We start from the raw sequence: 27534 nt of genomic DNA, 5'->3' as shown, positions 1-27534 counted from the left end.
TTGAATTTTGATTCATCAACTCCTAGTCTCCCCTGTTCTTCAAACATACTTATGACAGTTGCTCTAAAAACTTCCCTTCGGAACCGACTCATAAAGGATGGGTTTATACACAAAAAATGTGCCACAAAGAAGAAACACAAGAATAAGAAGAAGACTACTCCAACACCACCACCACCACTATTAATGCTACCACCAATAATGCCTCATATTATGCAAGAGATCATTACTCATAAACTAAATGGTTCAACACCCTTGTTTCTAACATCAAAGCGGCTTACTCGAAGCGATACAAATTCCAAACTAAACAGATTCTTCTTCCCTCGTTGTGAAGCACTAGAAGAGCTCATGACAACTGAAGAAAAGGACATCGCTCTAATTTCCATGACAACCGAAGAAAACCAAAATGCTCTTATCTCCATCCCTACTACTACTACTACTACTACTACTACTACTACCACTTCAAGTGATAACAACAACTACAGCAACAACAACAAGAATAACAAGAAGAAGAAGAGGAATAGAAGTTTTAATGCAATGTTGATTAATAACAACAACAAGAACGAGAGGAAGAAAGGTCTGAGTGTAATGGTGATTGATCATAAGGGTATAAAATGGGAAGTTGATTTCAAGAGATGGAAAAGTCTCAACAAATACGTATTCACAAAGGACTGGAATAAGATGGTTGACAAATTGAATATGGTACCATTTCTTGATCAAGTTCTTCTTTGGTGCTTTAGATTACCAGCCCAAAGTGGCTCCAAGCTCTGCTTTGCCATCGACATCGATAAGACATATTTCTAGATTAAGTAGTCTATTAATCATTCAGTAATCAATTTGTTTCTATTGGATTCATGATTCTTTCATTCTTTAGTTCATGTACTTAATAAAGTTCAAACTTAAAGCTAACTAGCAAATGATATTAATAGTTTATTTTGTTTAACCATTTTTTAGCTATGAATCGAAAAACTATCACTAGTTTCACATCTTAAGAATTAGGTTTCTTCAATTTAATTGGTTAAGTGTAGTAATGTGTATATAGATAACTCTTTTTTGCAGCACTCAATTGAGTAAGTAACAAATTTGGTGGTAAAGTTGGGGGTAAGAAGTTTTATGGGCACCATCTGGTTTTTTAAGCCCAATACCACCATGATGCACAGTGGTAAGGGAAACTCTACATGCACTCTCCAACTTGAATATAGTCTATAGAGACCCCTAGGCCTTGACCTAAAGTCACCTATGAGACCTCCAAGCGCATCAGGTTAAAGGCATCATCCAGCGCCTTTGACCTCTATGTTGACACCCTAGTGAGGTGGTTACCCATTTCAAATGAACAAACTAGGTGCGTCCAAATCAACAAATTTCGAAGTCTAGTCCAGCGAAGTCAAAGGTGCTCAGAAGTACCTACCAACTTTCCCTAATATGAATTAGTCGACCTATTTATTTTCGGAAAAAATGACTGATAAGTTGTCTCTTGATTGATGAAAGAACGACAAGTTTGACAGTTCGTTACTAATGGATTACTTGTTTCATAAGTAAAAATATTTTCTTCCCTAACTACATATCTCTTAACCTTATTAATTAAATGAATATTTTGTAGCTATATATGCTCCTAATTAGTTGTCCAAAAAGTGTAAAGTGTTCAATCTTTGTGTTGGTGAAAGAGTTTCCTAGTCTAGGGCAAATTTGTAGGGAACATGTATAAGAATAGTTAGACCTATTCCCTTGATTGCTGCAGGTGTTGGTAATAGATTTTCTTCAAAGAATAGCTGAAGTGATGTGACATTTTGAAATAAAAATGTAACCAAATTTCACAACCATGTAAAAGTTAGGTTGATTTTTATGGTCCCATCCATGATTTTTGGCAATCAAGACCGGATTTCTCGCATTCATCTGAACCCTATAACAAATGATATGTTATTTTGATTTATTATCTTTATTAAAGAACTATAAAATCTTAATTATCGACAATCGATTAACTTAAAATTTTAAAATTTTGTATCTAAAAGTTATTTTTTGATTTTATCTTCTAGCAAAAACGAGATACTATTTATTTTTCAAAATTAGTGCAGTGGACAAAACCAAATAGATGAAATTAAACTAAATAGTTTCTGGTCGAATCAAACTAAATCAAATTATATCGACTTCGACTTGCACATTTTGAAACCAGTAATTGACAAACCTACGATTATATTATATAATTTTTTATTTACTATAATAAAGTATTAAAATGTTACTTAAATGTAAGGTGGGGAGGGCAAATTAGGTTCCAACATGGCACCTTTGTACCATGAAATCCTTGAACAATTTTCTACAATAATTTTCCTGCATTTGTGAGTTTTGTTGATATAACACAGTCACTCGGCCGATCCATGATAGTGAAAGTATCTTTATTTAATTGAATACTTAATTAGTTACTAATATTTTATAGCTTGTAAAATAGAAAATATAAAAGGTTAATTGCCAAATCAATTTGTTGTTTAATGGTTCTTTCTTTTTGCCGTTAGTATTTGCATCATGCCATGTCATGTTTATGTCACAATTAAAAGTAATTAGCATATTTAAATTTGATGTTAAATACTTTATGAGAAAATACTCCAGTTCAAATTTTTGTATAAACTAATCTATAAAAGTTCTTCAACAAAAAAAAAAAAAAAAAACTAATCTATAAAAGTAATAGTTTTGTCAAATTGAACTTGAAACCCACGTCCTTAGAAGCCAATTTGGTAGCTCTCCCCTTATATATACACAACAAAAAATGTAATTGGTGTTTAATTTCGAATAAATTTGCAGCTATAACTATTTTTGAATTTTACTTGAAACTCTTGTTATTTCTTTTAACTAACTACTATATATGTGCACATAAATCAATTGTCAATAATATAATTATATAAATGTATTTGAATAAAATAAAATATGAATATTTGTAGTATACCGTATATCGATAAGGAGATGCATTATATTAACCAACTATGATGAGAGATGATAATTACCTCGTTATCACGGGAATGATTATGAAGTTAGGACGTATAAAGAGGGAGTCTTATAGTAGGAAGACTTGCAAGTCAATGTTCAATCCCCATGCAAAGACTTTTAAGCTATGAACAATTATTGGAAATTTGGAATGTAATTTTCTTAAAGAAAAATAGTTTTTGTTATGACTTATAACTCAAAATTGTAAAAGGGTTTCAGATATCGTAACAAGTAAAATTTATTTTATAGTGTGTTTGAATGAAGAAATGGGATCGATGAATCATATGATTTAGCTGTCTATCGATTAATTAAATCCTTGGACGTCCAAATTTAAAAAGTTAGTGTGGTAGTGCCAATATAGGTAATGAAGACATACTAGTTTTAATTGAACAGGGGAGTAGAAACAGAGATGGTATTATATGGAGAAAAGTCTATACATAGGAGGAAGATGGTAACTTCCAAAGCTTTTGTACCTTTTGTAAATTTTGATGAACTTTTGTTTACCTGATTACCATAGTCGTCACTCGTCCCTTCCGTATTTTTGAATTCGAGAATTTTGTGAGTCCAATTCAAAGCAAAATTTTAGTCTGCTACAATAGATGTTGAACTTATAAAATTCACGAGGCAAATCCAAAAAATCGAATATAAAGTCACTATAAGTGCATCAAAAACTAAAAATTCTTCATCAATAAAACCAAAAACAACATTTTTCAATCATTCCAGGAACCGGACGCATCTAACACTGAAAAGTCTAAGTTAGTCAAATTTCAAAACTAAGTCTTTAGTCCTTACCAAATACGTATACATTTTCAACCGAAAAAATCGCGAGTCAAATTTAAACGAGTGGGTTGATTAATAAGAAAAGAGTGAAAGGGTAAACTTGGAAAAAAATAATAAATCTACTTACGAATTACGTTAATATCTATATTAAAGGGACAAAACTAGCATTTTGTAAAAGATAAAGAATCAACAGAAAATTAATCATAAACTGGAGATGCGAACCAAAATTGACCCAAAATAGTTCAAGTGAAAGGTTAAATTCATTTTAAAAATTGTATTAATATACGACAAAGACAAAAGTCATGTTTCCTCCGTCCCTCAAATCACTCATTATTAGTCCAATGAAACAAAAAGCATGACATTAAATATTTACATATTTAATTAACAAAAATATTTCATATTTATAATCCCAAAAAAAGTATATGGTGCCCACATTTTACATATAAATATTTCCAAAATCTAAGGACAAAAGTTTAAAAAACAACGAAGTTAATAAATTAATTATACTTTTATATTATTAAATCTCTAAAAAAAAAATTTAAATTACCCAATTTCCATTAGTTTAAATACACATCTTCCCTAGCTACTTCCCCACTCAATTATCTTGAACTACTAAAGGACCCAAAACCCATTTAGATGATCTTGGCATTTTAAATCTTAACAAGCAAAAAGTAGTTTTCTTGAGCAAGAAAAGTGATTAGCTTATAAGTATCAAGAGGTAATGGGTAATTGTATGGAGGCCTGTTTAAGAAGAGAAACACAAGAGCAAGAGATTGAAGAGCAAAAAAGGGTAGATGGTTTTGTTGGTAAAGATGGTATTGAGAAAGGTGGTTTTGAGAAGAGTAGTAGTATTAGGGTTAAGGTAGTGTTGAGAAGGGAAGAATTGGAATGGTTAATGTCACAATTAGGAGGTAAAGAAGGTGGAAGGAAGATGAGAATGAAAGAGATTTTGAGAGAGATTGAGAAAGCTGCAGGGAGAGGGAAAGTAGAAGAAGCTAATGCAAAATGTTGGAAACCCACTTTGGAGAGTATAATGGAAAGTCCAGATGTTCATGAGATGAACCAGATGATTAGATGAAGATGATGGTGATGATGATTGAATTTCTCAATTTCATCCTGAATCAGAAGACCTAAACTTTTCTTTGTTCTATTAGAGTTGTTGGTGTCTATTGTGTAAGATAATGTTAATTTTTTGAAGTTCATGAACAACCAACTACTAATTTAGTTATAATTTTGTCTCTTATTTTGTAGTATGTTTCTTATGATGATCTTTTTGGGTTTTTTTTTTGCAAGTTGATCTTTTTGATTGATTTTCTATTCTCAAGTGCCATTGACATTTTGTTTCTTTGTCTTGAGGAAATATTTTTGCAAAATAATCTCATTTTGCATCTTTCGATAGATCATTTCGTAAGATTTTCGATAAGGAAAAAAACATCAAAATTAAAGAGATTTGTTAAAAGTGACTCACTTTATGACTACATATTCAATGTTCAATTTTTCACATAAATTTCAATTATTTGTAACATTGGGTGTCAAACCAAAAATGATTGTGAGGCCACAGGGATGTTGCGATAACCAGCAACAATACTTGGTCGGATATCGGTTGGGCTCGGACGCTCATGGTTACCTAAGGACCCAAGTGGGATTAGGCCAGGTAAAACTTGGGATTCTAACGGGCCAAGCGGACTATGCACATCTCGGGCTTCTTGGGCTCGCGAACTACATCCTCTACCCTAGATCGAAAGGGTTAGCCGGATGAAGAGAGAATAGTAGTCTTGACTTTCCCTGTTGTGATCAGTCAAAATTCATAAACCTATTTCACAACCTAGAAACTACAGAGAGAGAGAGAGAGAGAGAGATGGTTGGAGCACAGGCGCTAAAGAGAATCCCTCGTATCAAATTCCCTCAACGACATCCAAAACCTTCGGGTTTGTCTTCCTCTTATTTAAATCTTCCTCTGTTTTATGACATAAATTTATGTTATTTTTTCCTGGTTTATTAAATTCTTTTGGTTCTTATATATAATTGATGTTTCTCACTAATTTGTTTAGTAAATTTAGTTTAATTAGAGGTTAATTTTAGGGTCTGATGCGAAATATGAAATTGATAGAAAAACAAAATAGATGCCTAGGAAAGTAAAATCCCAATTTAGATTATTAGAGGTGATGAAATTTTGAAGTTGGAATCTTGTATCAGAGTATATGATTATGAGATCTCAATGGGTTTGGGAAAATTCTAGGTCTAATGTTCTAAAAAAGAATCTTCAATTTGATACCCTATTACTTCTTCATAATCTAAACAACATTTTGGTACTCCGATCCAAAAGGTGAGTTTCCATAAACTATGAAACCCTTGGCATATATCATACTGGACATGGTTGCGTGTAGTGTTCTTAGATCACGTACGGAGTGGTTATCATTCTATAGATGCGGTAAGTTCGTATGTCAAATCAATTTAGAACTTTCGTATATAATGTGATCTTGTAAGTTGTTTAAGTTTCATTTACTTTTGAACTGATTTGGTTTCTTAAAGTATATGACATTTAAAGCAAGTCAATATCGTCAAACGATTCGTACGTAGGCTCATGTTTAATGCTTTAATCAGATGCTAAGTTCCAATTTACTGTCACTCATTTTTGTTATGTGGATATGCAAACGGTTCATACTTGTGTAGTTGTGTGCCAATTGTGGATATGACATTAAAACTTTGAAAAATACATGTATATGTGTTGAAAGAAACTATAAGAATTTATTGTGATGATTGAATAGGTTCGACGTCTGAAGCACAAGTAGCCCCACAAACAGGTGACGCTAACAAGCCTTTATTTTCGATATCTTCGACTAATGCCTCTGTGGGAGGTAAAGCTTCTCTTCAACCAAAAAGGACACCCATTTCTGAGAAAGAAATGGAAGCTATCTTGGTATGTAAATCTCCTCCTTCCCAACTTGTTCTGTTGAATCAGAAGACATTTCTTGTGCTTGTTATCTTTTTCGTTTTTGTTTTATTTTGGTTTATATACCTAAATTATAAGTTTATAACTTTTTCTCGGTTTCTAAACATGAACCATGAACACTAGTAAACATTTCTCTCTGTAATACAATCAGTTATTCGATTCTGATATTTTGTTTATGTTATGATGTTGCTGACAGTTGGGTGGATGCTTTTGATCAATTTCTCTGAGAAATGGACGATAAGCTGGAGAACTATGGGTATCTCGAATGCCATTTTCTGTCTTTTAACTTTGTTTTACCTTTCATGAGAGTTTATTGTATCTCAAAAATAATGTAACAAACAACAGTGCGAAATACCTGATTGCTAGTATTATTTTTTCTGTTGAACCTTGACAGACTTGAGGTATGAGTTAACGTATTTTATCGATATTTACAGTCAGAGAAATCATGATTTTCTACTTCTAAATGATCTAATTTAACTTCTTTCATGGATAAGAATATGATGTAACGATTGTGTGAGATATTAAAGTATAGACTAAACAAAGAATAGCCAGATGTATAAGAAAGGCAATTTGTTCTAAATTTATTCATATGATCATAATACTTTCAATGTAATAAAATCACAATCGAGTGAGAGAATGTCAAGTTGCAGATTCTAATGGAATTGCTAACCGTTTATAAAGGAGAACAGCCAATTAAAGGAGTTGCTGAGAGATTCTAATTGAAACAACTTCACCATCATCACCATCTCTAGTAGCTCCAGCTCTCATTACATGATACCTTACATGAAGACCTGCTGCAATTAAAACCCAATAAAATCAGATTTATTTTATAAAGGTAGATATGCAATCTGATTGATGAATATGATTAGTTAATATTAAAGTTTTTACCATCGTTTTGCTGTAGGTTTGTGTTGACTGCTACTCCATGGCAAGCAATTCGAGCTTTCGGTTGCCAGTCTGTGGGTTTAGCTACCCATGACTTGAGATCTAAAATCGCTGTTAATCAAAATTCGAGTTTAAGTAATTTGCTCTGAACCCATAAAAGCAGAAAAAAAATTACTCCATAGTAATTTGGAAAGTCTAACCTCTTAAGTCTTAACTCTAATTTGGATTGTGATCCTGAATTTTGGTGCTCAAATAGTTCAGACCTTGGATCATTATAGTTGTTTCCAATCTGATGGTTTAATGAGCTCAACATACTGTCCTAGTTTGAGCTCGTTAATTTTGACAGAATATAGTATAAATTTTGGCATCCATGTCTCAAATGATGATCTAACGGTCATTGGTCTGGGTTCGAACATTGTCTTATACATTTCCAGCATTTCTAGGTCTAAGAAGGTTAGACACCAAAGCTTTTCATGGAAAATTATGTATACTGGTTGGCTTGGTTGGTAATGATGTAGTTTTTTACCTGAAGTGGAAGGGTCTCTAAGGTGTTTAATGTCGAAAATGGCTCCTGTTGCTCCATCTGAATGCTTCTTGATTTGATGAGATCCAATCTCTTTATACTCCAAACTACCTTTCTTGTATTCTTCAGTCAAGAATAGCTCTATATGCCTTGTGTCTAAAGTTTGCATCGTCCCTGTAACAAATACCAAGTCTAGTTTGGTTAGTATATACAACTTTTCTTGTTATTCCAATCTCATCTCGGATTACCAATTGCTTCTTCTATCTTTCTCAAAACAATCAAAACACACTATCATGGCTCGACTAGACAAATACACCTTAATCCAAGTACTGATTAGTTGAATATTCATCAAATGTTAGACTAAAACAGGTGATAATTTTGTAACTCATTGGCGATATAATGCGTATATTGTGTATTTCTCACCTTCACATGTTTCAAGGTTGCATACAGGACATCGAACGAGCTGTAAATCTGGAACATATGGATTAAAAGCTGAGTTTTAATTTGACCATAATGACTTGATCACTTCCATTGATATTCCAAAATATTGAAGATACAAGGACTTTTATAAGGAAATATGGCAAGAAAATATGTATTACCAGCTATCCATATTCCAGTTTTGATGTTCCTTAGGATGCAAGAGCCACTAATCTGCAACATTTTTTCTACTGTCTCTCCTCTTGGGATTTTCACAGGCAATGACAGTTTCTCAGTCAGTAGAGCAACTGGTGATTCAAAAGAGAATGCACCAATTCTCATCCAATCTAAAACAACCAACAAAAACATAGTTTGAATCAGATTAAGCACTTCTAATAACACATTTATGCTGGATTTTATATTGATGAACTATTTGGATTTTGATCTCTATTGAATCATCTAGTTTCACAGATAGGTGTAAACAAAGTGCAAGAAGAAAAAATGCACAAAATTCAGAAGCTAAATAATCAGAGAACAAAAGAAAGAAGAAATATTACCAATGTGTTTCTCTTGCTGGCGGAACATATAAGAATGACTCCCATCTGAGATTGAAAAACAACTATCAGTCAGATCTGATTTGATCAATTTTACAACAAATATTGGAGTAGCGATCAAAATTAGTTGTTAATTTCTGGAAATCTGAATCGATGGAAAATGAATCAAAGTTACCAAATACAGAAGCATAGAGTTGGTTCCATTTGAAGGAGATCTGTTGATTAGGTTCATGAACTTGAAGATCACGAAGACAAGCGAACTTCCAAACAGTATCTTCTTTCATTATGAGGCTATGAAACCAGCGATTTGATGATCCGAGCATCACAAGGCATTTTCCATCTAAATACTTAGCGATCTCTGTCCAGATATCTTCTTCGAACCTGTTTTATTTTGTTCATGGAGTAATTGTTAAAGATGAATCAGAACAACAAGTGATGTTCAATAATAGAATTAGCTGTTTGAAATTTGAATCTGATCGAATCAGCTACGTAGAAAGAAACGAAAATTTGAAATAAGCAAAGCGACATCAGCTATCAACTGATCGATCAGTATAGCTAGCTAATCTAAATATGATATTTGAATCTAATCAGAGTTTTGATCTAACTAGATCAGTGATTCAATCGATCCGAACATTTCTTCTGCGAGATTTCCAAATCCAGATGAAATTTTCCGATGAATTTCATTTTCTAGAACTGATTAATCAAAATCAACTTGAATATAAAAAGAAACGAGGATCAAGCAACGCGATCATTAATTACTAACTGATCCTATTAATATAGCTAATCTATAGACGATTTTCAAATCGAATTGGAGTTTTGATCTAACTGAATCACTAATTAGCTAAATCTTCAACTGATCCGTACTTCTCTTCTACAAAATTTCAAAATGCAGGAAGTTTTCATCTGCGATGAACTTCACTGTTCTAGAATTGAATAATCAGACTCGCTGCCGACTTAATTTACAGATTTCAGTAGTAATTAACACAAAATAAGTTTCTAGCTATGATCTATAGGAAACAAATAATCATAGAGAGCTAAATTCTAGAGAGAGAAAATACCAGATGAAGTTCGAGTGAGAAATGTGTAAATTCAAACCAGGAGAAGTACAAGAACAGATCGAATTATCTCTTCTGATTCTTTTTCCCGTTTCCTCTCTCTCTGCAGCTTTACTCCTCTCTCTCTTCATTCTTCTCTCTCTCTCTCTCTGTTCGAAAATTTTCTCAGAAATGCGAAAATGAAATTACTGTGAAAATTTAACAAGCAAAGCTATTTATATAAGCGCGGGAACGAAGAGAATTTTAATTCTCAAATCAGATAGTTCAAATTAATTTATTTCCCGGCAAGGGTATTTTCTGTTTTAGTTTTACGATACTTTATGTGGCCATTTTCGTTAATGTTATGGGTAATTTCGTCATATAAGAATAATTCGGTGTAACAAACATCAATTGATAAGTAATTTGATCATAATGAAATCGACGGCTACGAAGTTGAGGCTTACCTTACTAAACCTATTTCGGGAAAGACGAAATCATATTTGAAAAACCTACTTATATACAATTTAAGCCGTTTCCAAAAACACTTCCTATACCCTAGTTCTACTAAAAATCTTCACTTTTCTAATTACTAATACCAAAACGTTTTCAGAGTTCAACCCCAAATCAACTTAGAAAAATCTATATAGTTCTTATTCATCTTCAATCAACTTCTATTTTCTTCAACAATCTCAATGGTGAGCCTTAGAAGAAGAAGAAACGTGGTAATAATTGATGAGGTAATTGACTCCGATGGAAAAAAGGCCAAAACCACCCCTTCCACCTCCACCACCGCTACCACCATCGCTACCGCTACCACCATCGCTACCACTAGCAAGGCAGATGATAATGATGATAAAGAGCTTATTCGCGATGAGGAAGAAAAGATTATTGAAGCTAAAGCAAAATCCAATTCAGAACAAGAACATGGATCAAAAGAGATACCAGAGAATTTGTTAAACGTGATAAAACAATTTAGAGGCGTAGAAATTTCATGGGTAATTGAGAAAAGTTTGTGTGGGTCAGATTCAAGTAACTATCAAAATAGGTTAAGTTTACCAAGGAAGAAAGTGAATACTGATATTTTCTTAAGAGATGAAGAAAAAGGGAGTAAGAAATTGAATGTAAAAGTAATTGATCCAAAGGGAAAGTGGTGGAATTTGAAATTGAAGAAGTGGTTAATAGGAAATCGTCGAAGTTATGTTTTGAGTGGTGGGTGGCATAAAATTGTGGATGAAAATAATTTTGCTGAGGGTGAAGTTATTAGAGTTTGGTCTTTTAGAATTCCTCAAGAAGGAAGGAACTTAATGCTTTGTTTTGCTATTGATGTTTATAGGAAAGATGGCAGGAAGGAAGATTTACCACGGAACAACAGAGAAAAACAAAAAAAAACAAAAACACAAAAGAGGCATGTAATGGAAGAAGACGCGGTTAGAAGCTAATACGATTTTTTTTTTCTTTGGAGATTTATTACTTCATATGAATTAGATGCATCTAAATATGCTCATTAGTGTCTTGATAAAAAGATAAGTTGGAATCCCCTAAGGCCTAAAGTATTTGTGTTTTGTTTTGGTCAATAATTCAAATTAAATTTCAAATACTTGTTATTGTCTGATTCATGATGTCTGACTCGTTTATTTGGACTGATTGTAGGTTTCTGTTTAAGGTACCCTGACGTGAATTGTATTCAACTAGAATAAACACTACAAATATCAACTCAGATAATATATTGTCATCGATGAATTCAATCTATTTCATTGTTCAATCATCAATGAAGCATTACAGAAAAGACGAGCAAATTGTAGAATTCAATCACCTAATCTCTAATAATAATCCATATCATAAAATCTATTACTACTTCCATAGGAACAACTGTACATTATTCCTTAACACCACACATAAAAACTAACTTTTATAGGGACCAAAACATGAAAAAGAACAAACCATTTTAGAGAGAGAAAGATGGATGTGAAGCTTTACCTATGAAAGAGTATGGTTGGGTCCACATTTTCTGTAAGGAATGAAAAATATGAGATGTTCTTTTCATGTCATTACTGTTTGTTTGTTGTCTTCTTGTTTATTGTTGTTGGGGTTTTCATCTACTATTTCTTCATCTTCCATCAGGAACTTGTCTACTTGAGAAGCAGCTTGTCGCCCCTCTGATATCGCCCATACTACTAAAGATTGTCCTCTTCGACAATCACCTGCTGCAAATACTCCCTCTACATTCGTAGAAAATCTACCGTACTCTGCCTTGTAGTTTGATCTGTTATCCTTTTCCAAATCTAACCGATCCGCAATTGTCTGGAGATAAAACAAATATTAATCAACAGAAGGAACAAACAAAGTTAACCGTTGTCAGATCTCTGGTTGTTTGTTTTCTCTCGCCAAATCTGACTCGTGAAAACTTCAGTCAGATTTGAATGTTTGTTTGACTGCTCGTAGGTTCCAACCCTACTTGTGGAGAATTTTGAGTTCTCGCTTTTCTGACCGTTGTCTGACTTTGTCTGAATGGGGTTGATTTTTGGGTCCATTTGGTTCATGCGAGTCAGATTCAGACAGACAGAAAAAAAAAAAAAAAAACAAATTGCAGTTTACATGGAGATCCCATGTATGCAGAGTCTGGAGTTGACATTACTTACAGATTCGGGTCCAAGGAATCCCATAGCTAGCAAAACAAGGTCAGCCTCAATGATCTCTTCCGAACCCTCAATTTCTTTGAACTGAAACTTTCCAGTAGCATCCTTTTCCCATTGAACTCTCACCAACTCTAGTCCTTTAACATTCCCATTGTCATCTCCCACAAACCTTTTGGTCAAGACCTCGTAAGACCTTGGATCTTTCCCAAACTTCGCCGTTGCTTCTTGGTGACCATAATCCACTCTGAAAACACGCGGCCACTGCAAAAAATCGACAAACAGAGAATCAAAATGGGTGATTTGGGCAGTGTGAACTGTGAAGACAATGGTCGAATTAGGAATGAGGGTAGAGAAAATAAAAGCATATCGAATTGAGACTATGAGGGTCAAACCTGTGGCCAGGGGTTGCCAGGAGCTCTGGTTTGAGGTGGTTCAGGGAGAAGCTCTAGGTTAACAATGCTGGAACAACCATGACGGATTGATGTCCCTATGCAGTCAGTACCCGTGTCACCTCCTCCTATGACAACTACTTTCTTTCCCTTTGCCGAAATATAATCCCCATTCTTTAGGTTGCTATCAAGTAAGCTTTTTGTGTTTGCATGAAGAAATTCCATTGCAAAATGGACTCCGGAAAGTTCTCGTCCAGGTACAGGAAGATCCCTGCATTTCAAGTTTAATAAGTATATTATACAAGTAGAAAAATCGCTAACAATTATTGGAAAATTAAAAGGACGAAATAACTTGAACGTGAAAATTTAGTTAGTCGTTTTTTTCTCTTCGTACCTAGGTTTGGTTGCTCCCAAAGCCAAAATTATGGCATCATGTTCAGATCGAAGCCGCTCCAAGGAGTATAAAGGATCCTTTCCTACATTAGCATTCACCACAAAATTGACACCCTCTTTTTCCATAAGATTTACGCGTCGTTGAACTACATTAATCTTGTCTGCTTTCATGTTGGGAACTCCATACATCATTAGTCCTCCAATTCGATCTGCACGCTCAAATACTGTGACCAAATGACCCATTTTGTTAAGTTGGTCAGCAGCAGCTAACCCAGCTGGTCCGCTACCCACGATAGCAACTCTCTTCCTGTTTTTAGTGGAAAATAACACATTAGTGTAAATAAACACAGAAGAAAGAAAGTGATTCTGGTTAGAGGGAAGAAAATGACAAGAAATAAGAATTACCCAGTTCTAGTAATAGGTGGTCGAGGAACCATCCATCCTTCCTCAAAGGCTTTGTCTATGATTGAGCACTCTATACTTTTAATAGAAACGGGATTCTCGATTATGCCAAGAACACAAGAACCTTCACAAGGAGCAGGGCAAACACGGCCTGTGAACTCCGGGAAATTGTTTGTCTCCAAGAGTCGATCGAGTGCTTCACGCCACCTATTTTGGTAGACCAACTCATTGAATTCTGGTATCTTATTTCCAAGAGGACACCCGCTAGTCTCCTGAAAATAATAAGTAGCGGCAAAGAAGAAGTCAAAATTTGAATATTTGATATGACTACTAATTGAAGCTTTAAATCAGAATATTACCTGATGACAAAAGGGGGTTCCACAGTCCATGCATCGCGCAGATTGGGTTTTTATTAGTGGGCCTGGTTTTGTTTCCACCATGACTTCATCCCAGTCACTCATACGAACATTTGGATCCCTATAGGATACACTCTGACGCTCATACGCAATGAAGCCTCGGTGTTTGACAGCATCAGGAACACGGGTAGGTCTATTCGGGGTTTCTGTCTCTACTTCTACCTGTCAGTTCCAAAATTTGTCAAAAACATCACAAGAAGAATTAGGCTTCAATATATGTATATATACCATGATGCTGTAATCCTTACTCACAGAAGCATTATAGATATTTACAAGTAACATATGTAAGATGCGAAGGTTGGATCGACGACTATACTAATAGGTACATAAAGTAATTCAAAGCGCACCAACCGGAAAAAGATGCTCTTTTTCTCATCTATTTTTTGTTAACCAAAACTTTCAATACAGTCGAGTCCAGCAAGAAGCTCTCAAAATTTACAATCCAGAAGCAACCAAACAAAAATGAAGGAAATTGAAGACAGTTATAAGGGGGAAAGATAACACCACTAATAACCGTGGGTTTCCTTTCAATACAGTCGAGTCCAGCAAGAAGCTCTCAAAATTTTCAAATTTCACTCCAGGGCTGAAAACTGCCATTATATTCCAAAGACGAGACCCTAAAATAAATTCTAGATTATAAGCTATCTTCCAGGAATACAAAAAAAAACTAAGCATGAAGTCTCAACTCTAGTAAAAAGATCAACTAGTACTGAGGTGCATACTTACCTCGCTTGGTTTTCCATTTGAAGATGCAGCTGCCAACTTCTTTAGCTCCTCGAAAGCATCCTTTTCCATTAACTCAACCTCTTCTTGATCCTCGGAGTCACTGGGAGTTTGTGGATCAGCTGCTTTTTTACCACTGTCTGTCTTCATGTTTTGAAGAATCCGCTTATAATCTCTGGGGAATACTTTAACGAACTTCGGCAGAAGGTTGTCAAAATCGGCAAGGACTTCTTTAGCTAACTCACTCTTTGTATGCCGTTGATGTTGTTGGATCATCATCATTAATGTCATTTTGTCCTCTTCCTCTTCAACTTTATCAAGATCTACGAGCTCAAGGTTGCATCGAGTGTGGAACTCGTGATCCATATCAAGAACATATGCTATTCCACCACTCATACCAGCAGCAAAATTCCTACCAGTTTTACCGAGCACAACAACGGTCCCACCAGTCATATACTCACATCCGTGATCTCCAACACCCTCTACAACTGCCTTGGCTCCCGAGTTACGAACACAGAATCTCTCAGCTGCCATTCCGTTAAAATAGGCCTCGCCACAAGTCGCTCCATAAAGAGCCACATTGCCGATCACAATATTTTCTTTTGGATCAAATCGGCTTTTCCTTGGAGGATAAACTACAATTTTACCACCTGATAATCCTTTTCCCACATAGTCATTGCTGTCACCTTCAAGCTCAAGCATGATTCCAGGGCAGAGGAAAGCTCCGAGGCTTTGACCTGCACTCCCATTAAGCTTGATATGGATGGTATCTGCAGGAAGCCCGGCCATGTGGTAGCGTTTAGTTATTTCATGACTAAGCATTGTACCAACAGCACGATTCACATTCTTGATTGGAACCTCAATATACACAGGCAAAGCTTTATCCAGGGCTGGCTGAGCTAAAGATATAAGTTTGAGATCTAAGGCCATATCTAAGCCATGATCTTGTTTTTGAATACAATATTGAGCAGCATCTGGCCGAATATCAGCAGCGGGTTTTAACAGTAGAGAGAGATCAATGTTTTCTAGCTTCTCATTGTTCTTAGTAACTTCCTCATCGACTTCCAACATATCAGATCGACCAACCATCTCATTAATTGTTCGAAATCCGAGCTGTGACATGATCTCACGAACCTCCTCAGCCAACATAAAGAAGAAATTTATGACATGCTCAGGTTCTCCAGCGAATTTTTCGCGGAGAACAGGATCTTGGGTTGCAATACCAACAGGGCAAGTGTTTTTGTGGCACTTCCGCATCATAATACAACCAAGGGTTATGAGAGGGGCTGTGCTGAAACCGAACTCCTCTGCACCGAGAAGTGCAGCAATGGCCACATCTCTTCCAGTTTTGAGTTGTCCGTCAGTCTGAAGAGTCGTCCGACCCCGAAGATCATTTGCAACTAGTGTTTGGTGGGTTTCAGCCAAGCCAAGTTCCCAAGGGAGACCCGCGCTCTTAATACCAGTCCAACGAGACGCTCCTGTACCACCATCATGACCTGCAATCAGCACATGGTCTGCATGGCCCTTGACAACTCCACTTGCAATTACTCCTACACCAGCTTCAGATACCAGCTTCACACTGATTCGAGCCCCTGGATTAGCATTCTGCAAGAACAATAAAGAAACAATAGTCAGACAAATATACACCTCTCTGTCCGAAGTGATATAATGATAGTTCTCATAGGGAAACATATGGACCAGTGAGTGAAGTGAGTCGAGAATGTTCCTTGGCATAAAAAAAGAAAGAAAATTCTAGAGAAGTACCAGACAGCAAGGAAAAGTATACCTTAAGATCATGAATTAGTTGTGCAAGATCTTCAATGGAGTAGATGTCGTGATGAGGGGGTGGACTGATTAGTCCAACTCCGGCAGTAGAATTCCTGGTAATTGCAATGTCTCCAATAACCTTATGGCCTGGAAGTTCACCTCCTTCACCTGGTTTAGCCCCCTGTATTGAAATTTGAAAGGCAACTCTGCTTTAATGAAGATGCAATCTATAAGGAGAAACTATATTCTAGTTCATATCCTCACCAAATGTCAAAGGTAGGAATCATTGAAAGATGCAAAGACACCCAAAGGTGCTTTGCAGCTTCAGCAACATCTGCCCATGAACACAATTCCATAAACAGGAGAACTTTCGATCCAGGTAAATATATGGTAAAAATACAAAATGGCGATGAAAGAGGAAAAGGGGTGGTGGTCAAAAATGCTTATTAACATAACAGTTACCTGAGCCATTTTTATCTGTAATTCATCAGCATTTGTAAGATAGTAACTTGAAACTCCAAATCTCCCACTAGCAACCTGCTTAATTGCACTTCTCTTGGGATTCATTGAACCATTTGGAAGTGGCTCCATGCGAGATGGATTCTCGCCTCCCTCACCTTCAGCAACAATCATTGAAGCATAAAATTTTTAACACTTAAGCTATTATTAAAAGTATAACTGTCAGTGTGTAACTGGAGATACAAACAGTATAATGTGCACACTAACCCTTGATCTTGTTTGAATTTTTAGATTTTTTATGCAGACTGTGACACATGAAATATAATAAAAGATAGGATAACAACATACCAGTATTCGATTTTCCACCAAGTGTGTTCATGGCAATAGCCAAGGTTGTGTGTGCCTCCAAAGAGATGGACCCATAACTCATGGCCCCAGTACAAAAGCGTTTAACAATTTCACTGGCAGGTTCAACTTCTTCCAAGGGAGCTCTCCTATCTGATTCTTTGAACTTCAACATCCCCCGCAAATTACATGACTTATTCAGCTCCTGGATGCGCTTTGAGTATTCTTTGTAAGCGGCAACACTGTTTGATCTTGCAGCCTCTTGCAGCTTTGCCATAGCAAGGGGGTCATTTAGATGTACCTCTCCATTTTTTCTCCAGTGATACTCTCCTGGATTAGGTAAAGCAACAGCTTCTGCGCTTCCAGGAGGCAAAAGTCGAGTTGGAAATGCAAGTTCGTGCAACCGGAGAGCATCTCTAGCAAGGACTTCAAATGTTGCTCCCTCAACTCTGCTTGGAGTCCCGTTGAAACATTTCTGAATTACCTCGCATGAGAGACCAAGAGCTTCAAAAATTTGCGCACCCTTGTAAGAGGCCAAGGTTGATATCCCCATTTTAGCAAGAACCTTCATCATCCCATAGTTACTAGCTTTGAAATACTTCTTCACCAGCTCCTCTTTGGAGTGTATCTCTCCGGTTGATTTAGCTGGAATCTTTCCATCAATCTGCAATCTCCAAATCGCCTCTATGGCCAAGTAAGGGCATATAGCATCAGCACCAAAGCCGACAAGAGTACAGAAATGATGCACTTCACGTGGCTCGGCAGATTCAACTATTAGACCAATCCGGGTTCTCTCAAGCTTTGAAACCAAATGTTGATGAACAGCGCCAATAGCCAAGAGAGAGCTCACAGCAACACGCTTCGAGGAGAAAGCTAAATTAAATACATCATAAAATAGTACGAGTTATGTCAAGTCCAGGAACACGAGTAAGTGATAACCACGTGGTGTGTTTGGAGAAGTATTACCTCGGTCAGAGAGAACTAGTGTTGTATAACCCTCCTTGATTGCATTCTGTGCTTCAAGACATATCCTATTCAAAGTCTCTTCCAAACCTTTCCTACCACGGCTTTTGGAATAAGTTATGTCAAGAACCTTGCTGCGCCAACCTCTGTAATTCATTTTCTTAATGGCCTCCATATCTTCAATTGAAAGGAGTGACCCTTTGAGTGAGAGACGATGACACTGCTCTTCAGTGGTTTCCGTAAGATCACCTTCAGGACCGATCATGCACTCCATTGAGGTAACTATCTTTTCGCGTATAGGATCTATTGGAGGATTTGTGACCTGAGCAAACATCTGCTTGAAATATTCAAACGTGAGTTTCTCTCTGTTCGACATTACAGCCAACGGAGCATCATTTCCCATTGATCCAAGGGCCTCTGTACCATCCTTCGCCATTGGCAGCAACAACATTTCCAAAGCTTCAACGGTGTAACTACATGAACATGAAAGGTCAATGTTTCACTCAAGATACGGTAAAAGAGAGCAACAAAATTAAAATATCAGCATGATAACTAGAATGTGAATTAGCTTACCCGAAAGCCTTCAATGGAGCCAGCAGTCCACGAATACCGGTAGATTCCATGTTATCATCATGTATCGAAGCCTATAATAAGCAAAACAGAGTCAGGTTTTCAATTGTAAGATACAGAAAAATGGGAACTGCAAAATTATATGCTTTTGAAGACTTACGGATACTGCTCCAAAGACAGCTGGCGGAACCAAATCAGACCGATTGAGAGAACTAATAATGTCTTTCAATACTATCTTCTGCTTACTGAGCCATTCTCTATACGGCCTTGCTTTTGAATATTGCTTCTTTAGGGCTGCATCATCTACAACAATATGCTTGTCAAAGTCTACCAAAAGCATCATTCCAGGGTTAAGCCTTCCTTTTCGGGACACATCTTCAGGAGGAATGTCAACAACACCAACTTCACTTGCCATGATAACTCGTCCACTATGAGTAATGTAAAACCGACCAGGACGCAATCCGTTACGATCCAATGTAGCTCCAAGATAACGGCCGTCGGTGACTGCAAATAAAATTCAGTCGATGTGAGCACAAGACACGGATAACTGAAAGAAATAAGTGAAATAGAAAACGGGTTTAATATATAAAATTGTTACATGATATGAGTGCAGGTCCATCCCATGGTTCCATGAGAGCTGAGAAATACTCGTACAAAGCCTTGCGCTCAGGGTCCATATTTTTGTCGTTTTGCCATGCTTCAGGGATCATCATCATCACAGCTTCCGGAAGACTTCTGCCAGCTCGAACTAAAAGCTCGAGGACACCGTCAAAAGCTCCTAAAATAATATTGTTGAAAATTAGGATATACATTTAATACTGATATCTAATGTATATGCAAGCAAAAGTATACATATTTGCCTGTAATCCAGCCTTCGTTAATAAAACATATCTAAAAATCCTGAACGAAAATCTTACCAGAATCAGATGAGCTTGCGTCCACGATGGGAAGAAGTTTCTTCATCTCATTCTTTGACAAACCAAGCTCCTTACACTTTAGGAGACCCTCACGTGCCTTCATCCTAAAGATAACCGTGAAATGCATTAGCATCTGTGCATCTAAATCATGTGCAAGTAAGGATAAATGAATAGAAGAAATTAGCAGATTCTGCAAGTCAGTTGGTAGATAAATCACCCAGTAGGTAATTGAGCCACCAGTAAGAAGGCTCCACCTGGAAGTAACTCTATTAACAGTCCATGCAACAAGTTAAAATATGGAGTGGATCGCCCTTATCTTCCATCAGTGCACCATTGATGCTTACTTTTCTTTATCTTAGTACAAAAATTAACGCAATCAAGTAGAGCTGGACATCCTGTAGCAGCATCTGGATCTATCAAGTTGTCCAACTACAGCATGGTAATGTAAATAAACCAACCTAGGCATCATAACTCCATACCGACATGTCTATAAGTGGGAACTAGTAGACTAGGCCAGAAAATAGTTCCATACGAAGATAATTTACTAAACTAAGTTATAATATGAAATCAGTTCATCGACCTTAAAATGATTATACCCAATGTTCCACTCAGATGACTGGTTTGATGACTGGAAAAAATAATTAAACATCCACTCAGATGACTTTCAGACATCTAATGGGGGATAAAATAGGTATGTTAATTTAGCAGGGATACAGAGTTACAGACACGCGCCAGTCTAGTGGAGCCCATTTAAGAGTAATCAGAGACTTCAGTAGCATAGTACAGCTGAGCGAAAGACCATCAACATCATCATGTCTGGACTCATGGTACACAAACTGTTTGAACATAAATAATCCAATAAATACCATCAACGTACCAGTTTACATTGCCTCGAAGTGTATTGATCTCTCCATTATGGCCCAAGACCCGCATAGGTTGAGCTCGATCCCAACTAGGGAAGGTGTTTGTTGAGAAGCGAGAATGGATCTACACAGAAATAAAGGAACCCCACAATGTAAGTCACAGTTCCAGCTAAGTGTTCAATAATAGTTCGGTCCTAGAAAAGGTAAATACAAGTTTGATGACTGGCCACAAATAAATATCAAGGGTTTGTTTTATCATCAGTGTCAAAGCATCACGAGAACCCTAATCTACCTTGACCAAACACAATTCTCTTTCCACCTCCACATTGGAAGTCTCCTCGAGAATTGGCCACATGGTAAACCATTGCACCAAGTTTCTGCAACATGGTTTGCTCCATATTAAGGGCTCTGCCAACTCATAGAAGGCACTAAATCGAGCATCCAAATTTAAGCAAAAATCGAGATAATAGAACATTTACACATTTCCATAGAACTCTTCTTTACCCTTACATCCGCCTGTTACCAGTGAGATCCACATGCTTCTTCTCCGATTATGGAGATTGTGGATAAAGAAGTGAGGTAAGTGGAGAATATATTTACCAACGCCATGTAGCTTGTAAACTTTCCATTGCTAAGGTCTGCATAGAAGTAATTGTTCAACTGGTCCGGCTTTAGTTGACCTTTGTAAACAACAGTCCTGCCGTACCAGAAAATTGCATATCAAGACCACATAGTTGCAGAGCTAAATCAAAACTAAATTCATAATTCTTAGGCAGAACAAGAAATGAGTTTCCCAGTGAACAAACCTTGAGGAAAGAGAACAAATATAGAAGTCCTTAACTCCACCATGTTGGAGATTCAAAGCAGCTCGGATAGCCACCATTGCTACTCGTCTTAATATGTACATCTGTAAATATACAAACCAGTGTCAAAATGTTTACAGTTGTAAATAATAGATATTTCAATTGAGATCAAGAATTAATCAACATGACAACCAAAACAACATTGACGAGAGTAACATGCAGTACGTGTTTTCTCGAAAAGATCTCTTCTGGAACCAAACAAAATACAGTGACCATGCTATGTTTTCATTTGTCTTAGATTGCAAGTAGAACTCAATAAGATCTCTATAGCAGCAAACCAACAACCATTGGTTCGGAGTTCAGATGCAGATTTATTAACATAAACATGATGAACAAAATTCGTATCTGCCAATAATACATCATGAAGTATAAAATAACTGAATTCCAAATAGAGTTACGAAATCCTGATTTGTACTACCTGTTGCTCAAAATCGGCTTTTGATCTTGGATTTTTGGTAAGGAACACTTGTTCAATAACAGGTTCCGTTTGTAGGGCAGACTTCCCCAAGCCTGAATTGTCAGTTGGCACAGTACGCCAACCGAGAACCACGTGTCCAAGTGACTCCGCAACCTACATAAAGTTGAATTTAATTAAAGAATACTTCAAAACAATGAATGAAGTGGAAGCAATACATAAATAGATATAGAAACAAGTCAATACGTGAGAAAAGGAGATTGATTAGAACCCATTACTCTGAAGTGAGTATGCCAGTAGCACAACAAAACTTAAGAGGAATGTACTGACCTTAACACTTCAACAGTTGACTAATTCAAAAATAAACATTTAAAAGACCTCAACCAATAGACAAATAAACCTAGATTTCCTGTTGAAGTTCACTTGAGACTCGAGATAGTTTATGCTAATTCTTAGCTACATATCAAGTGTAAAAATCAACAGAGAAGTAGAGAACAACCCTTTAAGCCACACTTAGAAGAAGGTCGGTATGAGGAATAGAAAATACGAATAATTTATCTCATCTTTCCCAAGGTGAACTCGTATTTTGCTGTTCCTTTTTCTGAAGAAAAGATAGATTAGGTGTGTCATTATTGTAGATTTAAGAACAATGAGCTCCTTAGTCTTTCAGTACTCTTGTAGAAAGACTGGATGATAATCAGAACCCCCATGCAGAGTTCAGAAGACATCATCTATTTCCTTTTCTAATTAAGAGGCATCATTTACAACTAGCATCAATTATTCAACCTACAAAATTACCTTCGCGAAAACAACTTTGCTTTCTTCTCTGCGAGTATCAGATGTTGGCAAAAAGAACATGCCAACAGCATACTCCCCAGCCGGTGGTAGCTCAAATCCAACATCCTTAGCAACCTGATGAAATTAAACCAAAAACCTAGAGTAAATACGTATAATTTAAGTACTAAAAAGTACAGTGTACCACACTGAATTGAATAAACCACACCATTCAAGACCTTTTTGGATTAATAATGAGTTCCTCAAGTCATTGATTAGTTCAAAATAGTTTATTTCAATATGGATTAATCACAATGAGGAAACCAACTTTCCAAAAATGAAAAGAAAAAAACAGACCTCAATGAAGAAGTCGTGAGGAAGAGCTAAAAGAATTCCAGCTCCATCACCGGTGTTCTGTTCACAACCACAGGCTCCTCTGTGTGTCATCCTTACCAACATTTCTACAGCATCCGTCACCTGTTATGAAACAGTTCAAATCAAAATCTGAAAAATCGGTAGATTAGAGAGAGAGTCTGAAAGAAATCTTACAGTTTTCCTGCTACTTTTTCCAGATAACTCAGCAACAAATCCAACTCCACAAGAATCCTTATCAAATGAAGGATCATAAAGACCAAGAGGCTTCTCGGGAACTTGCGAGAAAGACGATCGAACAACTACTCTAAGTGTAGGCGAACGTCCAGGACCGTCTGATCTCCATAGCTGTAGCTTTTCTGAACCAGAAGACCGCAATCTAGTTCCGAGGAACCTATTCTCCAAAGCGTTTTCCCTCTTTGTAATAGAGCAACAAGATGAAACTCCATTATCACGCCGCCTCAAAGGAACAACACTCCTTCGATTATTCACTGAAGATCGATCAACAGATGGAAGAACGACGGAGTTGTTTCGAGTTTGAAAAACAAATCCAGAGATAGCCGACATTTTTTGTACTAATTCACTTCAGTTCTTAAATGTTTTTTTACTAATCCTGATTTGAAATCCTTGCTTCAATCTCAAAAAGCCGCGTCCAAATAACTGGATATTCGTTAGGTTTTTTCTTAAATAACTTTCCTTGTTGAGATTAAAATGATCAGATCTTTTCTCCAAAGAAAGATCAAGTCTAAAACCTCTACTAGACAACAATCTCAGACGTCTCTTTACACCATAAACAGATCTCTATGACTCTATCAACTAAACCAAAATCGATAAATTTTGAATCAGATTTCTACTCTTTCTCTGGTTTTCAGTTCAAAGCAACAAAAATGAACAGGAAGAACACGTTTATATTAAGATCTCTACTTATACTTTGAAGTCATCCACTGATTTCTTAAACGATTGGCAGAAAACCAGATGAAAGGAAAGAGTTTAAAAACGAAAAGTCGAATCAGAATCAGGTGAACTGATAGAGACTTCTAGCGACAACTCTTGTTTATCTGGTTTTCGTTGCAGAAGCTTGTTATTCTTCTCCTTCTTGGACTGTAGAGGAAGAAGATTTGTAGAGAGAGAAAATGAAAGTCTCAAAGTCTCACTCAGACCGACAACCAGCGGCTAAACCCCAAGAACAAAACAATGATTTCACTTTCTCTCTCTCTTCTTACTCCCGTTCTTCACCTCCTATAGTCATATTTATGAAACAAATTCAGTGTGGGACCCTTTACACACCCACTTTTCGCCCCTTGAAAACTTCATTTGACCCGCGAGTGAATAAAGTCCGTAATGTCCTCACTGCTGATGCCACGTAGATTCTTGCTAACGCGGCAGTTTTAAGCCGTTCCCGTAAGTCCCATATTTTCCCCTCCCCAAGCGAACCTATCCTTAGCCGCTACCTATAATAGGGTCGTTTTCTGACCGCTGCATTTGATTTAATCCGATCAGACAAAAATTGAAATTGACGTTTGACCATATCTTTCTAGGCTGTCCACCACCCCAAACGGTTGGACACCCCTCCTCTTAAGACGATGAGGTCGTGAGATCGAGTCTCGATGGAAGCAGTTGTCGTCAAGATTTATCTTATGTAATTTAGACTATGAATAATGTAATAATTTGTCGGGCTTTAGACCTCTTCGTTGTCGGATTTTAGGCCTCTTTCATTCTCAGTTTAAATTAGACGGTTATCGTGCTCATTACATCTTCATGATGCATCTATGTCTTGTAACGACTAACGGAGACCGTCGAATTCTCAAAAAAAAAAAAATCTTATCTTTTTAAGCTACATTTGAAAAACCTTTTAGCTTTTAATCAAGAATGTAATTTGGTTCTGAAACTAACTGATGACCTCGATTATAAAAGGTTATTATTTTGGGGAAATGAAAAGATTCCGGTAAAAAGGTTTTGGTAAGGCGACCTCTAATATCTTTCTTTCTCGGGTGCCGAAATCACCATTTACTTTCTGTACCGACAAAGGTCGCGGTAGTTGGCGACCTCCAATATCTTTTTCTTCAAATGTTTATCTCATCTCTTCCTCCCACCACCTCCACTACCACTAACATTATTTTTCTCCTCTCTTTTTATATTCCCTTTCTTATTCCCACCCCTCTTTTAAGTCTTCTTAATCTTTCTCGTACTGTTTTTGCATATTAATGTGTTAATATCTTGGGTTATTTTCCAAAAAGCCCCTACTTTGTGATCAGCTTTCCGCGTAGCCTTCTACTTTATCAAAATTATCCGGAAGACTTCTTTTTCCTCGTTAAAGGTTCGTTACTCTCTCTCCTCCATCTCATAACCTCTCTCTGCCACATCATCTATCACGGCACATCATCGTCTTCTCCAATAAAATCGTTGATCGGTCAAATTCCGACAACCTTCAAACAAAAAAAAAATCTCCTCTCTCTTTCTCTAACACTCCAGCGAAACGGTTTCCCTTCGTAGGAGATAATAACAAACTAAATCCTTAATGTAGACACTTTGAGGACTCAGACTAGCTAATTTTTACACAAAATCTTAATTGTTCATGCACACAGGTAACTTCATGCACAACGGTAACCAACTGTCGTTGCACCCCACTGTTTTGAGTTTTAATATTTAGAGGCGACAAAGATAATATAGTATTATGACTAATGGTAATAATATATATGAGATAATTTATAAAAGTTTGGATGAAGGGACGTAATAATTGTCATGATATTGTATATAATTACATCATTTGAATGTATAGAGAGTAACATGAAGTTTTATCTCCATTGCACTTCATACACATGCAAAAGGTTAATAACTAATTCTTTTTCATTTTACCTTTCAAATTAAGTGATGTAGAAAATGTAGAGTAAAAAAATTAAAATTTGAATCACACTAAAATGAAACAACAACTATTAAAAATATTTTTCTAATGTATTTTGGTAATAATATTTAGTGTTGAAATGAGCAAAAAATTGAAAAATTGTAGCAATAATAATGATAAATATGGGAAATACCAACAAAAAATATGTATAAATACAAGCCACTATATGAAGTATTAATGAAATAATTATGATATTATATACTCAAAACAAGACAACACTAGTTATATAAAATAAGTTGGTTGGTACATACATTTTATTCTAAAATTATAGTTTTAGTATTTGTATTTTTTTAGTTATATATTTGATCTTTTTTTTTCGTGAATGTTGATAGGCTTATACTTACAAATATGTGGAGGGGGGTGAAATCTTTTGGAATGAAAGTTGAAAGGATACTTTAGGTAGCTTTGGTATTATAGTAATCGAGTAAGGGAAGGTGATTCTCTTTTTCTTTTGTTGAAAGATGAGGCGATTCTCTTTGGATAAAGGAAATTTGATTAACTTTTGAAACAACACCAAGGCAAAATGACCACTATCTGCCTTTATGCAATAAAAGAGATTCCCACAAAAACAGTAGAAAAGGAAGAAAGTGAAGAAAAAGAGTTAGTGTTGTGGTGGTATGTGGGGCAGTAGTGACATGAACGCTTCCTCGAGTATGATAAGCAGGGCCGGCCCTGACTTTTCGGTGGCCCAAAGCGAGGTCTGAAAATGTGGCCCTTTCTATCAAATTGTAAAAAGTATAAATGTACTACATGAAAACCGTAAGTACCGCAAAATATTTTCATCATATTTATATAACAAAATAGTTTTTTGTTATAATTACAATCACTGAAATTTTGTTCTTCATAAATTTTCGATGCAAAGTCCTAATAATCGTCGAATAATTAAGATTGTCAGCCATATCCTTCTCAATAGATAATATAGCTAAAATGTTTAACCTTTCTTGCGACATAGTAGATCGAATATAAGACTTAATCAACTTCAACTTAGAAAAACTTGTTTTTGCGGAGGCAATATCGTTAACATAATTCTATAAGAAACTCATGTGTTCGGGTAACAACTTTTCATATCTTTCAAAAAAATCTAGCACTTTAATTAGTCTTTTGATCTCATTTGGTAAAAGGCGACACTTTCAGTTTAGAAAATAATTCTAGTCCGTCCATGTCATATGACTCATTATACTTGAGAAAGGTATCAAGGCGAACATATGAATCTCTCAAATCACCATCATCTTGGGAGTTTGACTTTGTT

The 27534-nt window shown here is 36.2% G+C and overlaps 4 protein-coding genes across 5 annotated transcripts; 2 read left to right on the top strand and 2 right to left on the bottom strand.

The window, feature by feature from the left end:
- The first annotated feature begins 4471 nt into the window (after window positions 1-4471).
- On the top strand, window positions 4472-4828 carry LOC147534721 (uncharacterized). Its single transcript, XM_086650146.1, has one exon. The coding sequence runs from the start codon at window positions 4472-4474 to the stop codon at window positions 4826-4828; it is 357 nt and encodes a 118-aa protein (XP_086506272.1).
- A 693-nt stretch (window positions 4829-5521) lies between these two features.
- On the top strand, window positions 5522-7146 carry LOC147534720 (uncharacterized). Its single transcript, XM_086649340.1, has 3 exons — window positions 5522-5678; window positions 6519-6670; window positions 6900-7146. Exons 1-3 carry the CDS (start codon window positions 5609-5611, stop codon window positions 6915-6917), a joined length of 240 nt encoding a protein of 79 aa, XP_086505466.1. The 5' UTR covers window positions 5522-5608; the 3' UTR covers window positions 6918-7146.
- A 112-nt stretch (window positions 7147-7258) lies between these two features.
- LOC147534719 (putative F-box protein At3g61730) lies at window positions 7259-10364 on the bottom strand. 2 transcript variants are annotated; one of them, XM_086649336.1, is made up of 8 exons: window positions 10141-10364; window positions 9258-9463; window positions 9086-9130; window positions 8711-8875; window positions 8535-8582; window positions 8115-8285; window positions 7592-7699; window positions 7259-7497 (listed from the first exon to the last, which is right to left on the bottom strand). In XM_086649336.1, exons 1-8 carry the CDS (start codon window positions 10266-10268, stop codon window positions 7397-7399), a joined length of 972 nt encoding a protein of 323 aa, XP_086505462.1. In that variant the 5' UTR covers window positions 10269-10364; the 3' UTR covers window positions 7259-7396. The 2 variants fall into 2 exon arrangements, with proteins under 2 accessions (XP_086505462.1, XP_086505463.1); XM_086649337.1 differs by having other exon boundaries at window positions 7259-7494.
- A 1459-nt stretch (window positions 10365-11823) lies between these two features.
- On the bottom strand, window positions 11824-24662 carry LOC147534718 (glutamate synthase 1 [NADH], chloroplastic-like). Its single transcript, XM_086649335.1, has 22 exons — window positions 23561-24662; window positions 23369-23488; window positions 23036-23149; window positions 22241-22393; window positions 21766-21866; window positions 21560-21656; window positions 20974-21083; window positions 20097-20200; window positions 19778-19957; window positions 19340-19683; window positions 19183-19253; window positions 18613-19082; window positions 17650-18519; window positions 17305-17459; window positions 16862-17023; window positions 15079-16680; window positions 14296-14514; window positions 13940-14208; window positions 13536-13841; window positions 13145-13412; window positions 12756-13013; window positions 11824-12417 (listed from the first exon to the last, which is right to left on the bottom strand). The coding sequence occupies exons 1-22, from the start codon at window positions 23948-23950 to the stop codon at window positions 12157-12159; spliced, it is 6624 nt and encodes a 2207-aa protein (XP_086505461.1). The 5' UTR covers window positions 23951-24662; the 3' UTR covers window positions 11824-12156.
- Between the last annotated feature and the right edge of the window lie 2872 nt (window positions 24663-27534).

Source organism: Eschscholzia californica, unplaced genomic scaffold, assembly GCF_041429995.1.
Source record: "Eschscholzia californica isolate CP2 unplaced genomic scaffold, dmEscCali1.0.p SCAF_6, whole genome shotgun sequence".
Classification (NCBI taxonomy): domain Eukaryota; kingdom Viridiplantae; phylum Streptophyta; class Magnoliopsida; order Ranunculales; family Papaveraceae; genus Eschscholzia; species Eschscholzia californica.
Note: the sequence above shows the minus strand (reverse complement) of the source record. Positions and strands in the feature narration are given on the sequence as shown.